This window comes from Daphnia magna, linkage group LG5 (genome assembly GCF_020631705.1).
Source record: "Daphnia magna isolate NIES linkage group LG5, ASM2063170v1.1, whole genome shotgun sequence".
In the NCBI taxonomy this organism is placed as follows: Eukaryota; Metazoa; Arthropoda; class Branchiopoda; order Diplostraca; family Daphniidae; genus Daphnia; species Daphnia magna.
In genome coordinates this window covers 10,426,020-10,440,572 of record NC_059186.1, presented here as the reverse complement: position 1 = coordinate 10,440,572, position 14,553 = coordinate 10,426,020, and the positions used below count along the sequence as shown (strand labels likewise).

At 39.2% G+C, this 14,553-nt stretch overlaps 1 protein-coding gene across 4 annotated transcripts in view; it reads right to left on the bottom strand.

Moving 5' to 3' along the window:
- Nucleotides 1-538: 538 nt before the first annotated feature.
- LOC116923176 (homeobox protein abdominal-A homolog) overlaps nt 539-14,553 on the bottom strand; it is a 76,296-nt gene continuing 62,281 nt past the window's right edge. For all 4 annotated transcript variants that reach the window (XM_032929656.2, XM_045174407.1, XM_045174408.1 and 1 more), the window contains one exon: nt 539-6,049. In XM_032929656.2, coding sequence (XP_032785547.1) covers nt 5,565-6,049 — 485 coding nt within the window. In that variant the 3' untranslated portion in view covers nt 539-5,564. The remainder of the gene's footprint in view (nt 6,050-14,553) is intronic.

The following is a 14,553-nucleotide window of genomic DNA, read 5'->3' as shown; positions in this document are numbered from 1 at the left end:
CTTGTTTCTTTTTTAATGGGTTAAATTTTTGTTTTTGTTTTCCTTATTGCACACGGGAGGATTGTGTCAGTTGTGATTGTACGGAAGAGCCTAAATTATAACAATAATAGGATATAGCTTAAAAGATCTCCCAACTAGCTATGCATTTCTTCGATCGGGTTTTCTTTGTATATTTTCTCTGTTTATCTGGAACCGGTATTGTGGTGGAAAATATTGGAGGGTATTTAATGGAAAACATTTTGTGTAAGCCCAACAACTGTTGTTTCAGAGTTGAACGGCATAATTACTAATCAATTTTTTTTTTCCTATCGTTTCAGCATGTTAAAATAAACGATGTCGGGCCGGTGCTTTTTAAAACGAAAAATGAAGAAAAAAAAAATGTTTACATCAGCGAAGAGAGCAATACGGTTTTTTTCTGAAAATAGAGAAATTACGAAATTTCCTTGAAAAAAAAAAAGATAAAGGGGGGTTGGGGAGGACATAACGAATTCAACATCAAGTGTAACTATATAAAAAAAGACAAAAGCACACTATATTAGTCCTTTTTTTTTTCTTTTCTTTTCTCATTTTTTTTTTGTTTGTCTAGAAAGAAAGAGAAAAAAGCTGTCTGCGTGGGGGGTCATCGTTTCTCTTTCCATTTTCTCTTCAAAGATCCTCCACTTTTTCTCCCTTTCCCTACTCCGTTTATAGACAACCAGCTACGTGAGAAGCGGTGCGTCTGACGAACGCGTAGAGACAGAGTCAGAGGGAAAAAGGAGGAGAACCAAAAGAGTTGAAAGAATGTCTAGAAGCAACGATGACAATTTAATTCGGTCGCGAGAGGTTTTTCGTTTTTTTTTTCTAAACTTGAACATTTTTTTAAATCATCCGGGACACGCACGCATTCACGCAAAGAGACACCGTCGCACTATCGAAAACTTGTTCTTTAAACAAAAACCAAAAAAAGAAAAAGAAAAAAAAAGATGTGATGAGGTTTCAATTTACTTGAAAAGATTCATCCCTCGGTTGATTTCCCTATTCAAAAATAAAAAACGAATGAAAAAATAACTGAAGGAAAATAGTCATTCAACAGACATTCATAACATGATCAGATATTCCTAGAAAAGTCAAAAACAAAAACCTTGTTGGTTTTAATTGTAAGAACAAAGAAAGAAAAAAAGAAAACTTAGCTCGGACGCTTCGATAGTACAAAAGTCCTGCATTGGCCTCTAAATGCTTCCCCCCCCCCCCCATAATCTTTAAAAAACAAATACAAGTTAATTAGCGGGATTCATACCAAGACAAAATCAATCACCCGGGGGAGCGAACAACAAGAACCTACCGAGAAAATGAAACATACACAACAACAGCAACAACAACAACAAAAAAACTCAATTGCAAAGGAATTAGTACAGAAAAAAAAAAGTTAGAAAAAAAAAAAACACCTTTATAAGGCTATAAGATACTCTCGAGTATTGATCTCAATGTTTTACGTATTTTCGTTTCTTTTTAGCCTGCATTTGTGTTGGGTTGCGACGATTATAGGAGAACAATTCGAATTCATTCAAAAAATAAAATAAAAGAATTAAAGAAAAAACAAACAGATTAAATGAATTAAACACTTGTTCACTTGATCATCACGGACGATCATCAATGTACGTATTTTTGTTTACTTTTTGGTTGTCTAATTTTAATAACTGGCTCGAGACCTTTGGTATCGGTCTCGAATGTTTACGTATTTGCGTTATTATCATCAATCATCAACACAAAAAAAAGGGATAACGTTTGCTTTGTTTGTCATGGCGGGTTTTTTTCACGATTGAAATTGGAATCATCGGGACCAAAATTTAAAGTGGGGGAAGAGAAATGAAGGGTGAAGACATAAATGGGCGCACAGATGTAGTACACAATCACAATGACGTATACTCGCAGGATTTCTTTCTTCAAAAGGGGGGGAGAGGGAGGGGATTGCCTTTGTTTTTCTTTTTTGTAAGAATTAAAACATTTTTTTTCGAGAGAATCACGGAACTCCCGAAAAGGAGATACGTTAGAAACGTGACGGCATTGGTTACGCAATCGAACGGTCTGTTTGAGGCGCGTGTAAAAACGAAGCCCCAAAATGAAAGTTTGAATAAAAAAAAATAAAAAATAAATAAAACACAGATAAAAACAATACTGAATTGGCTACAGAATAAAAATAATAATAGGTGAAAGGAGATTTTAGGTGAACGAGGGCAGTTCAAAAAATGTTGTGTGTGCGGGTTTGTTTGTTGGCCTATCACAAGCGAATTGCTAAACTTTAGTTTGTTTTAACTGTAGATATACTGAAAAATGAGTAAATATTCCTATTGAACAGTTGAAGGATCTATATGTATAATAATACTAATAATATAGAAAAGGGTGTTGCGAGAAAGTGGCGATTGACGAGAGTGAAATGGGCGGATGGGAATGGCTCAATAGCTGTAAAATAAAATAAAAAAAGATAAAAAGGCCAGTCAAGTGAGACGTGGAAACGACGGATGAAAATATGAAAAGCTTCCGCACGGACTCCCCCCATCAATAAAAGAAAAAAATAATTAAAATGAAAGAAACAAAAACTAATTAACGTTTGCTTTTTCATTTTTGAACCCTTTTCTTCCTTCCATTCATCCCTCGCCTTTCACCACTTTGTAACTCCCTCTTTAAAAAAAAAAATTGCGCAATTAAAGTTGATTTTAATTCCAACCCTCCCCCGAAATTGCAACGTCTCCCCCATGAAAATTGACCCCCAAAATGTGTGCCGATTAGGAAAGAAAGAAAATGAAACAGCTGATCGGCTATTACACGCGATCCAGTTATAAAAGAAATTGCGAAGGGAGAGAGAAATCGAACGCACGCGGGTACACGCATTGCGGGACATCCACACGGTCAGCACGCTCACGAATAATAATTCCCAAACATCCACACGGACGAGAATACATAACAAGACGGACACACGACGACGGCGAAAAACCCACCCACACACACGGACAAAACACAACAAATGTTAGCGAATATAATCATCATCATCATCATAATAATAATAAAAAGCGCCCCAAAAAAAAAGAACTCGAAAAAAGGAAAAAAAAAAGAAAACAACAGCGGTTGTACAAATGCATTACGTATTTCTGTTCCATTTATCTTTTCTTTTTTGTTTGTCTCGTTCCTTTTTTTGTTTTTCCATCCCGGATCGGATAGAAAAATAAAAAAAAAAGGGTTTCAAAAACAAAGTTTGAACAACAATGTTTTCTTTTACGTATAATAAGTTCATCAATTTTAGCGGATATTTTCCGCTCTTCCAAGTTTTTCAACAAAATGCCTCACCAAAAAAAAAAAAAGAATTGAACAGGATCACGAAGCTCCTGAAATCGCCATCATCGCGCATTCGGCTTAATTGTGATGACTACATTTTCTTTTTACGTATTCATAGTTTCGCGCAACACAGATCAGAACATTACGTATATAAGTGTTTAAGAGGGGAGGGGGGGGAGGGACGGGCCAACCACTAACTAAAATTTGTGTTTTTTTCAATTTACGTATTTTTTGTGAAAATTCCCTGTTTAGTTGAACATTATTTTCTCAATCGTGCTGTTTGCTTTTCTTCTCGGATTGACTCGGTTAGGTGGGGCTTCTATCGGGATGCCCGATAATTTTTTCAATGACGAACTTTGGCCTTTGCCCAATCGCCGAGTTGACGTAGAAAAAACTCTTTTGAAAAACAACGCTCGCACGCACCAAAATATGAATATGAAAATCAAACCCACAAAACGCCAACAATACGCAACAATCGTTTCAAACATTTCAAAGCGATTGCAGCGCTTTTCTAGAAACTTGTAAAGACAGTTGAAATGGACAGAAAAAGAGAGAGAAAACAAAAATAAAAAATAAAGGTCAATGGCATTGGTACACGCGATGAACACCGGTCCATACTGCAGGCCCCCCGAACGACTGAACCAGAGACGGCCATTGGCCGACGGTGAGCCAACCAATCATTCTACATACACAGGCGATCCTCCGCGGGGGTTTGTTGTGACTGGACTGTAGCACTGCATAGTAGTATAGTGGTATATACGAGGCCGTTTGTGCCCGTTTCGCGGATGGCTTCACACGCAATCATCTCTCGCTCGAGCCATCTCATCATCGATAATCAAATTGCTGATTGGAACCGGAGTAGAGTGTGTAGAAAGGGGGGGTGGAATCCAAATGTGTCTGTGTGTATATGCTCACGTTCCTTTTTTTCTCTTTTTTTCTTCTGTTTTCTTTGTCTTCCTCTTTTCCGGTGGGTGTAGTATAGGCAGTCCATCGGGAGTCGTGTTGAGAAGAGACAAAAGAAGGAGATGGATCAAACGGCCTGGAACGGCATCGGGAGACGGACGAACAAAACAAAAAAAATCTTCCTTTCGTCCACAACAAATGGTGATGGATGTGTCTCTGTCCGACCGTGAATAGAAAGAAAAGAACTGGCGGTGGTGGTGGCCATTTGTTTCCAACGGGGAAAGAGGGGAAGGAGAGAGGAAGGTAGCGGTAATGGCAATCGGTGGAGGGGAGTCAAGTGAACTGAGAGATGTAGAATTACATTTAAAAAAAAAAGGGGGAAGAAGGCCGAGGGCTTTTGTAGTAAAAAGCAGTTCAAAGTTCTTCCCTTATTTTTGTGTGTGTCGTGTCTGTGGTTTGGAAGGTGTTCCTCTTTTTTTTTTTTCAGATGGCGTTGGTGCATACAAGTCACATTAGTTATCTTCTTTTCGTGTGTTTTCCCCCCCCCCCTTTTTTTTCCTTTGGAATTTCTTCTTCTTCTTCTTCTCTTTTTTTGGATTATAACATTAAGCCGGCGGATTTGATCTGGACTCCCTGCTGGAGAAACGGAAATAAAAGCGACAGGATGCGCCGCAATGAAGCCGCTCATTTTCTTCTTCTTCTTCTTTAATGTTCAAAATGGGCGACTCCAGGTGTTGATGAGGTTCGGGAAAAAAGAGAGAAAAAAAAAAGAAGAAAAATGTTGTGGTAACAGAATGGAGGGAACGAGAGCTCACCACTTCGATTATGCGGCGCTTCAAGAAAAAGAAAAAAAAAAGAAAAATCGGTTCCGCCCACAGATAATGCGGTTCCGGCAAAGCAATTATTACCGTCCCTTTTTTTTTGTGTGTGCGTTCGACGGTCGTTCTTTTGGTTGGTCAAAAGAAACGGAAAAAAAAAACATATAAATGTGTACCACATACACATAAAAAAAAAAAGAAGGGGAAAAAAAAATGGGAAATAGTTATTACGAAAAAGAAAAATGTCAAATGAAAAAAAAAAAAGTGGGTGGACTGGGAGGTGCAGAAATGTTGGCGCATTTCTTTTTTTTTTTCGCGAGGTGGTCATCAAAGAGTATCAAATAATAACTTCACTGGGAGTGTCATAGAGTATACGTATGCGTGAGGGTATTGGATTGAAACGGAAGTAGTTCAAAAAAAAAAAATAATAATAATCGGATAGTGGTTGGCCGCCTTATCTCTTTGTTTTGTTGTTTCAATGGCGATTATTATGTGAATGTTTTGTTGTTGTCACCTGGGCTATTTGAAAAGCTTTTATGTCAGGCTCTTGGCGGCCATTTTGCTGATGTCGGCCGCGTAGTTGGCCGTAGCGGCGGCTTGCAGCAAATCGTGATGATGGACGTGATGTCTGTCCGGCTGGCCCAGTTGCTGCTGCTGTCCGTGATGTTGCTGCTGCTGGTGATGCGAAGACGAAGCGTGATGATGCTGCTGATGTTTGCTCTTGTGACCGCCGTCGTGGTGGTCTCCCGCGCTATTGCGGATCGAACTCTCCTGCTCCTCGCGCTCACGACGGGCCTGCTCGTTAATTTCCTTGACGGCTCTGAGCTCCTTCTTGAGCTTCATGCGTCGATTTTGAAACCAAATTTTGATTTGACGCTCCGTCAGGCAAAGGGCGTGAGCGATTTCGATCCGCCTCCGCCGCGTCAAGTAGTGATTAAAGTGAAACTCTTTCTCCAATTCGAGCGTCTGGTAGCGCGTGTAAGTCTGGCGGCCTCTCCTTCTCGGGCAGCCATTAGGTCCTTCAGGGGGCAAAAGAAAAAAAAAAAAGAATTGAGAAAGAAATATTGGGTTACATTAGCATGGAAAAAAATAAGCGCACTTTAAGCTCGCCATACAAAGAATGTATAATCAAATAGCACGAACGCAAAAAAGAAAAAAGAAAAAAACAAACGACGAGAGCCAGTCAAAACTGTAATTAACAGAGATAAATCATGGCGGGTCTGAGTTTACTTTGCTTAAAGGGAGGAGTGATTGTCGAAGTGAACACAACTCAAAAAGACATGGGCGCATGGCAAGAGCAGCGAATTATGTATTACACGCGTCTATCTCGAGTTCCTTATAACTCCACCTCATCATCATAATAAGAAAACACCCTTTTTTTTTTTTCTTCACAAGCACAGACCCAAAAAAGGGGATTCCTCTTCCGATACGAGCTAAACGAGGCCAGGCTTTTTTGGTTTCACTAAAAGATGATTACAAAAATTGACTGGAGGGGGCAAAAAAACAAAAAAAAAAACATGTACGTGTATAGACTAAATGCGTACGTACAATATCAACGATATATGGCATTAGATAAATGTATTCCTTCGGTTTCTCTCTCCTCAAGCGTGCAATTATATAGACAAGAAAACAGGGGCTTCCTGTTTGGAGGGCAAAATGTAGGAGGCTAGTCTTCTTCTTTTTCGGTGGGGTTATTTAAAACAAAATTTTCGTTCTTCTTCTTCTTCCCCCCTTCTTTTCTTTGAACTTTTTTTTTTCTTTTTCAGACACACACACACGTACAATCCCCTGCGGTATACGTAACATTTTACCAGCCGGAGCCAAAAAGTCGGGAAGACCTTTCATGTCGTAATTCTTTTTTCTTTCTTTCTTTTCTATATCTTCTCTTTGCTGGATGGCTGGGGGTAGTATGCCCCTACACCCTCTCCCCTCCCCACCCTGACTTCTTTTCTTGGCAGCCTATCAGAGAGACCCTTTCTTTTCCTTTTTGCTCTTTGCTCGTGGAAATTGCTCTCGTCGGGTGTGGGGTGGGTGGGATTTAGAAGGAGAGACACACACAGTCAAAGAATACATTTACAGTAGAAAAGTCCCAAAAGGCCCTACCTAACATATATCTATTGAGCTATGCGTGTCTGGCGGAGGGAGAAGTATATATATATATACAAGACAGGCCGACGTTATTCGATTGTTTCTCTTCTCCAGATGGTAAAGAGAAAAAAGGGGGGACCGTATAGAGAGAGGAGCCCGAAAAAAAAAAAAAAGTGAGGGATGAAAATTGGTGAGCGTTACGTCAAAACTGGGTGTATTGCTCTAGTGTATAGCATTATAGTTATGGTGGCACTAGCAGTAGTCATCGCCATGAAGATAAGTATAAAAGTAAAAGTAAAAACTAAAAATAAATGGCTATTTTCGGTGTTTTAGCGATGACTACCGTACACTCTTAATATTATACGAGTCTTTCTTTTTCTTTCTTTTTCTTTTTCGGGTAGAATGGCGGCGGAAAAAATGAGCAACAAAATATTTAAAAAAAAAGAGAGAACCCATCAGCGAAGGTTTTCTTCAAAACATTGCGCAATAACATGCAAACCACATGTTCCGCCAAATGATTACACTCGGCAATTCTCGTTTTTTTTTTTTAAAGTCTCTTTTCGCTGAAAATTCACCTAACGCAATTATTACTGCTATTTTGTTGTAGGCCTATAAACACAAACAGCTCATCTGCATACCATTCAAAACCGTCGCAACTTTATTGTCAGTTCTACATGTCCGCAATTTTCTCTTTCTTCAATTTCTATAGTCCCAAAAGAAATGACGACGTACAGAAGGAAGAAATGGTTACATTACAATACCGCCAATCACACACACACCACATTCTCAATTAGGAGAAGGCAAAAAAAAAAAAAAGAAGATAAACGCCATCCTTATTTTTCTCTCCTTTCTTTATTTCTATATATACCCCCCTCTTGCGTATGTAGGATAGTTGATTACACGGCAGACGAGAAAAGAGTTTTTTTTTTGTCCTATGACCATTTTCTTTTTGAGGTTTGCTTCTATATCCGTGATGTATGTGCAACAACGACGTTGTTGTTACTGTTGTTTGAGTTGCGTATTATGTATCGTCTTTCTATATACGTACGGGAACTCACGTTTTGAAAAAAAAAAAAAAAAATTTAGTTTTCTCTCCCGCTTTCAGACACAATAGTTGCGTGACATGTTAAATATACAATCGAGAGAATGGGAAAGCTCGCACGGCATTCAAAAAAAAAATGCCGCAGTTTGGCCTGCCCTTGCGCACTGGCAAAACACGCACAACTTACTATAGATACACACAAACCTTCGTAGTATAATTTACGAGTCGGGAAATTTATGAAAATTGCACACGCCGCGCACCACCGCTTCATTTCCCTCCCACCCCCCCACTCGTTGATGTTGCATGGCGAGCACAGCCCATGGAGAAAGGGAGGAGAAGGCGGCGCCCAATGGCCTCACTTCAATATTGACTCACTTTGAATAGCGCTATTTTCAAGGTAGTAACATTCGGATTGATGCAGTTCAACGGCCACTTTTAGGCGGTTCCAGCTCGTCCATATAGCCTATAAGACTATCCCTAACTAACTCTTTTGAATTATATACACACATCCTTCCTCTTTCTTCTTCTTTTAGCTCCTTACTCGATAGAGACTATACTTCTATTGAAGTCATCTATCGACGCCGACACATTTCACCTCAACGCCAATATGCATTTTTGTTTTTTTTACACGCAAAGAGAGACGGACCGAGCGGGTGCATCGAGTCCGTTCATTTTGTCTTTTAATGAACATAAGGAAAAGAGTCAGCAACGACAAAGCACAAGCGGCTTCTATTGCCACGGACAACAGCTTTAAATTTACTACATAACTTCCATTCACTTTAGTTATTCAGTTAGTTTCGAAAATAAAACAAACAAAAAAAAAAAACCTCCAATCAGAAACGAGTATTCAACTAAAAACCGAAATCAAGTGTAAATCTATCGACGTTAGCTTCAAACGAAATGTTTTTGGAGTTCAAAACTGATCTAGTGAAGACGTACATACGCAAGCCTCCGTTGCTATTCTCGTCGCCGGATGCCGTCGGGTTTAAAGCCGGACGACGGAAAAGAGAAAAACTTTCAAAAATTCTCGACGTTTGTCGGGGGGGTATTAGGCTGATATATTATTGCACAAGGGTTTCTTCAATTTGGGAGACGTTGAAACACGTTCGTTTCACTAACAGATTAAAAAAAAAAAATTACCTTACCCTCCTCCCTCCCCAACGGTAGATAAATATAAATACACCGCTCTATTAGGCCTATACACACGGGTCATTTACTACGTAGGCCTACGATGAGTCCGCAAGCTCGGCGATTGGTTCAAACTCAATACTTTGCTGCAACTGAAAAAAAAATCAATATGCATCCAACAAATTTCGAAAACCCACAAATCTCGTTTAATGTTTTACTCACGTCAGCCCATGGGCCTACTATGCACACACGCATCGATACGGACACTGTTTATGCACAACACGCGCAGCCTGCCTTTAACGTAATCAGAATCCGTCGTCTCCATTTACTCGCTTTTGTCCAATACATATTGGAAAAAGAAAAAAAAAAAAAAACTTTGCATACGAAGAGAGAAAAGGCGCCATGGGCCAAGAACGGCAGCAATATACGGATCAGTTGTAGCCGGTCGCACATGAAATGTATATATGACCTATAGGCCTATATACATTCAATGATGTGAATTAACGTTAGAAATAACGGCACGACAGAGGCTGCTGACAGCACCAGAAAGACGATCTTTTTCCATATAACTTTTTTTTTTCTGCCTTCATCCTCCTCCCCCCTTCTATATATATAAATAAATAAATATATATATATATATATAAAGGCAGGCTGCAGTAGCAAACTAATTTGATAGCCGCGCCTCGTATATCTCTCGGGCTAACGCAAGAAAGCAGCGCAAAGAAGAAGAAGAAGAAAAAAGGAAAAGAAGAAGCCAGTTCAGTGACTGTACTCGTAATATACTATTCGGAATTGCTACTCCTACTGCTACCACTATATCTCTTTTGTTTTTGTTACATTTCCAGCGCTCTCTCCTGATTTATTGATATGTTTCCCGCACAGTCAAAATGAGAGAAGCAGCCGATTTTTTTTTGGTTTTTTTTACAAGAAAAGTCTTTTGAAGGAAGAGAAAAAAAAAAAAAAACATGATGCTGAGGCGACTATTGCCTTCGTGCCGTCATGTGAAAAAGCCTAAAAGACGTTGGCAATCGAGAGTCGCCCTTTTAGATGTAGTATATTGCATGGCTGCAGTTGTAGACGTTCCATTAAGAGACGACATGCAATGGCCCTAATACATGTTTCTCGTTGTTATGCCAGCAGATGCTGCAGTTTTTCTTTTTCGACGCAACTTGACTTACATCGCCATTTCTATACGGCCCTATAATACTTGAACATTTAGGTCTATTCATGCTAGCCATTAAAGCCATAACTGTACATCTTATCAAAGTTGCCCGTGTAAGTTATTTTCTACGCCAAATCAGTGGGCGAAACACAAATTACAAGAAAAGTCTCGCGAGGATTAGATTTGATTTTTATTTTTTGGAAAATAACTTTCTTCTCGGCAAAAAAAAGGGGGACGATTTGGAGAATATAAAAAGCACCTTGCGCAGTGTTCTTTCCATGTATAATTAGAGGCAGAAAAAAGTGGGCGTGGCCCTTGCAATATTACAGCTTTTACGCTACATGCGCGTGTAAAGCTCTCTATAGTTACGCGCACAGACACACGAAAATAAAGAGGGGGGTAACGAGCAAAAACTCGAGGGTTTCTTTCTTACTAAAGGGCAAAAGAAAAAATCACATTTTTTGGACGCCGACTAGGCTCTTTTAAATATATGCGGGACCAATGTCGGTCGAGCTTGAAAGAATCGAAAGAAAAAGAAAAAGAAAAAAGACTTTTCCTCTTGTTGTTGGTTGGTTGGTCATGTGCATGTTTGCGCACATGAATAACTCAACGCTCTATACTTTGGGATCCATTAAACAACTCACAAACACACAGACACACACGAGAAAAAAGGAAGAATCTGAAAGGGGGTTGAGCCTGCACGCAACAACCCCCTGCACACACAAAAACTAGAAAAAAGAAAATGATGGACTGCCGAGAAAACGGGAACGCGGCGACGTCCCGCCTTTTTGGCTTTCAACAACATGAAAAAAAAAACGTAGGCGCCTTGTTACTGTGAATAGATCACGAAAGAAAAACAAGAAAAAAAAAAACTTCTTCTGCCTGAAGAAAAAAAAAAAGAAAAAAAGAAACGAAGAACCCCGACGGGTTGAGTCCCGCGTGTCTGTTGTGCAGACCCTTTATTCTTTGTTGAACGCATTGGAGCTCATCGATGAAGCAGGACCGAAAGCTCATTATTATATATAAAGCGAAGAAAAAGAAAAAGAAAAAGAAAAAGAAAAAAGATGAAAGAAAAGAAAATAGTTATTATTTCTCTTAAAAAAAGAAACAAAAATATTCCATGAACATTGTATATAGTAGCATAATAATGATGACGACTTCTTCGCGGTTTCTTGCCAACCAGCGGGGGGAGGACAGCGGAGTTTTTTTTTTTCTTTTCGTGTGTTAAAAAAATAAAATTGAAGAAAATGAAATGAAGAAAAATCCGCCGGCCATTCCCTCAGTTACACACAGGCACACAGCGAAGCAATACGTGGTACATCCAGACGAATGAAACAGAAAGAAACGCGGCTATTTCATACGTAAAAATGGTGCCTCGAAGTTGAAAAATAAAGAAGACAGCCTCCGACTTGTGTGTAGAAGCATGTGCTGAAATGACCGCAAGAGCCTCGTTACACACCGCTTATACAGACGCCGACTTCCTTTTTTTTTTTTTGTTCTCTCCTTCGTTGAAATTACCGCTGACCGGCTGTACCGTAGTGGTAGCGAACAAGTTCAATCTACTTTTAATCTAACAGACGGGTGCTTAATAAAGTCAATCCAAATAGCTGTGGCCCCCTCAAACTCTTATAACCGCGTATAATACACATCATCGGGCTTTATCTCTCTATAGATAGATTTATAGAACTATATAACTACATGTATATACCCAGACGGCCGTCGGAGACTGTGCCATGCGGTCCACACTGCTGGACGGTTCGGTTATATCGAACGGCCAAAAGAAAAAAGAAATTATTTACGATAGGGTTTTTTTTTTCTTTTTACTTGATAAAAATGGCCGATTGGCGAAGAGAACTAATCGTAAAAAAGAAGGAACGCAAAGTAAAAAAACAAAACAAAACAAAAAGGTCGATCGCAAGAAACCCACAGACAATACGGCGGAACGATAATAGTTTTTAAGGTAATAAGGTATAATACCTACAACAAACTATAACGCACACACACGTACACACACACACACGAAGAGAATAAAAAAACAAAACAAAAACAAAAAATAACATCAGATAGATGTAATAATATTAAAAGAGGATGATCGCTGTCGTCATTGTCGTCGGGAACTCGAAAAAGAACCAAAAAAAAAAAGAAGTGCGAGAGAGTTTTGGAATAAGTGCCATTCTTTTATAGTTGCGGCGTCGGCATCGGTTTCCCGTCTTTTCTTTCCTTTGAGAACAAAAAGGAAAAAAAAAAAAAAAAACTTCTTTTCGCCGGTGGGAATTTTAAATGAATACTTTGCGACGATGATTATGTCTATTGTAAAGAGAAAAAAAAAAAAAAATCTTTTTTATTCGCCCTCTTTTGTTCTCCAAACATTTTCTTTTTTAACATCTCGCAATTGAATATATATTTACCTATTTATACGCAACAAAAGGAAAAAAAAATTGAAGATGATGAAAAAGTTTGGGAGTTTAGTGGACGGAGAAGACGGTGAAAAGAGACGAGAAAACAGAAATGTGCGCGTAATGAGCGCGCTCCTCTTCTGAACGGCAATGAACACTCAACTTTGATTGCTACTGCCGCAGCTATTTGACCTTATCTTTACCACTTTTTAACAGCCAATTTTGATTAGACGGAATTGTTTCTTTTTTTTTTTTTTTTTACCCTTTTCCTCGTTGGCGTTTGAATTGCAGCGGAAACGGCAACAGCACACACACCAAATGCAATGCAAATAGCTGAAAGATATAGGCCTATATCAGACAACGCCGATTGCCCCTCAACGATGACACTCTTTGGTGAAACGGGCCCACCGTTTTGGGCTATCGAAAATGGGCGAATCGAGCGGCGACACTTTTGGGGAGAACACACAGCGATTTCGTTCTTTTACCCACTCGAATAACAATGACAGTAAAACAGAAAAAAAAAAGGAAAACAACACTGGAAATGACGTGTAAAACAAGCGAACAAAACAACACACGCACTACTCGAAAAATTATTCGTTTTTTTCGCTATCTAAAAAAAAAATAAATAAGAATTTTTGTATTCATATAAGAAATTGGAACGAGCCAAAAGTTTGGAATACTGGCCGATATCAGACACTAGAACCAACTGTTTTTGGTGGACGAGATTGTTCCAAGTGCAGAGAGGTGAACTATGAGTACACAACATGTAAAAATTCGGTGGTGGGGAGGAGGTTCAAAAAAGAGTTTCGAAATAGCAGAGGACGTAAAAAGAAAAAGAAAAGTTTATTTTCAACCCTTTTTACAACCTTCGGAACTTGGGTTTTTTTCCTCTCTCTTCAGAATGCAAGAAGAAGACCATTTTTTATGAGTTTATGATGCAACCCCCTCTAACCCAATATATGTATCGGGGCCTAGGCCGATGAACTCGAAGGCCAAAGGGTTGCTGATAGCCTCAAAGAGTTTCCCAATAAGCCACCAACCCTCAGTTGGTACTGTGTTGCGTAGGAGACATCTTTTCAGGATGGCTTTAACGGATGAGGAGAGGTAAAGAAAGAAAAAGGGACTCTGGATGACCCGACACCCGCCCCGACAATTCTAGAAAAGCTCACCCCTTTTTATAGATAAGAAAATATCCAAACGGAGACTCTAGGCTTAAAAAATAAAAAAAAAGGGTCAAGGCGGTCGAAAACCCGAAATAAAAAAATTTAAAGGACCCCGACCAAAAAAAAAAAAAGTTATACAAAGCTCTCCCCCCTTTTTTTTTTCCTTATAAAACATTCAAGTACAAGAATGAAAAAGTACGGCACCCTTGGCTCATCCTTCTTTTTTTTTCAAGTAACCCTTTGCAATTGCATTTTACAACCTTTTGCGCCGCTGTTATACAATAAAATAAAATAAAAAAACCTCTTTTCATCCTCTTTTCCATCTTGGGCTCTTAGTGTCGCCATCTTATGCAGCGCAGCAGCCTCCGCATTTTATATGATACACTATATAACCCCTCCCCGGACCAAAACAAAAAAGAAAAACTATATTGCACCGCGCTGTCCGTCTTCTCATGGCCCAGTTTTTTTTTTTTGGGCTGTCCATCTTTTATAACCCTTCGTCCCACGCCCTAAAAGTTCCTCTTTTTTTTCGTCCCTTTTTTTG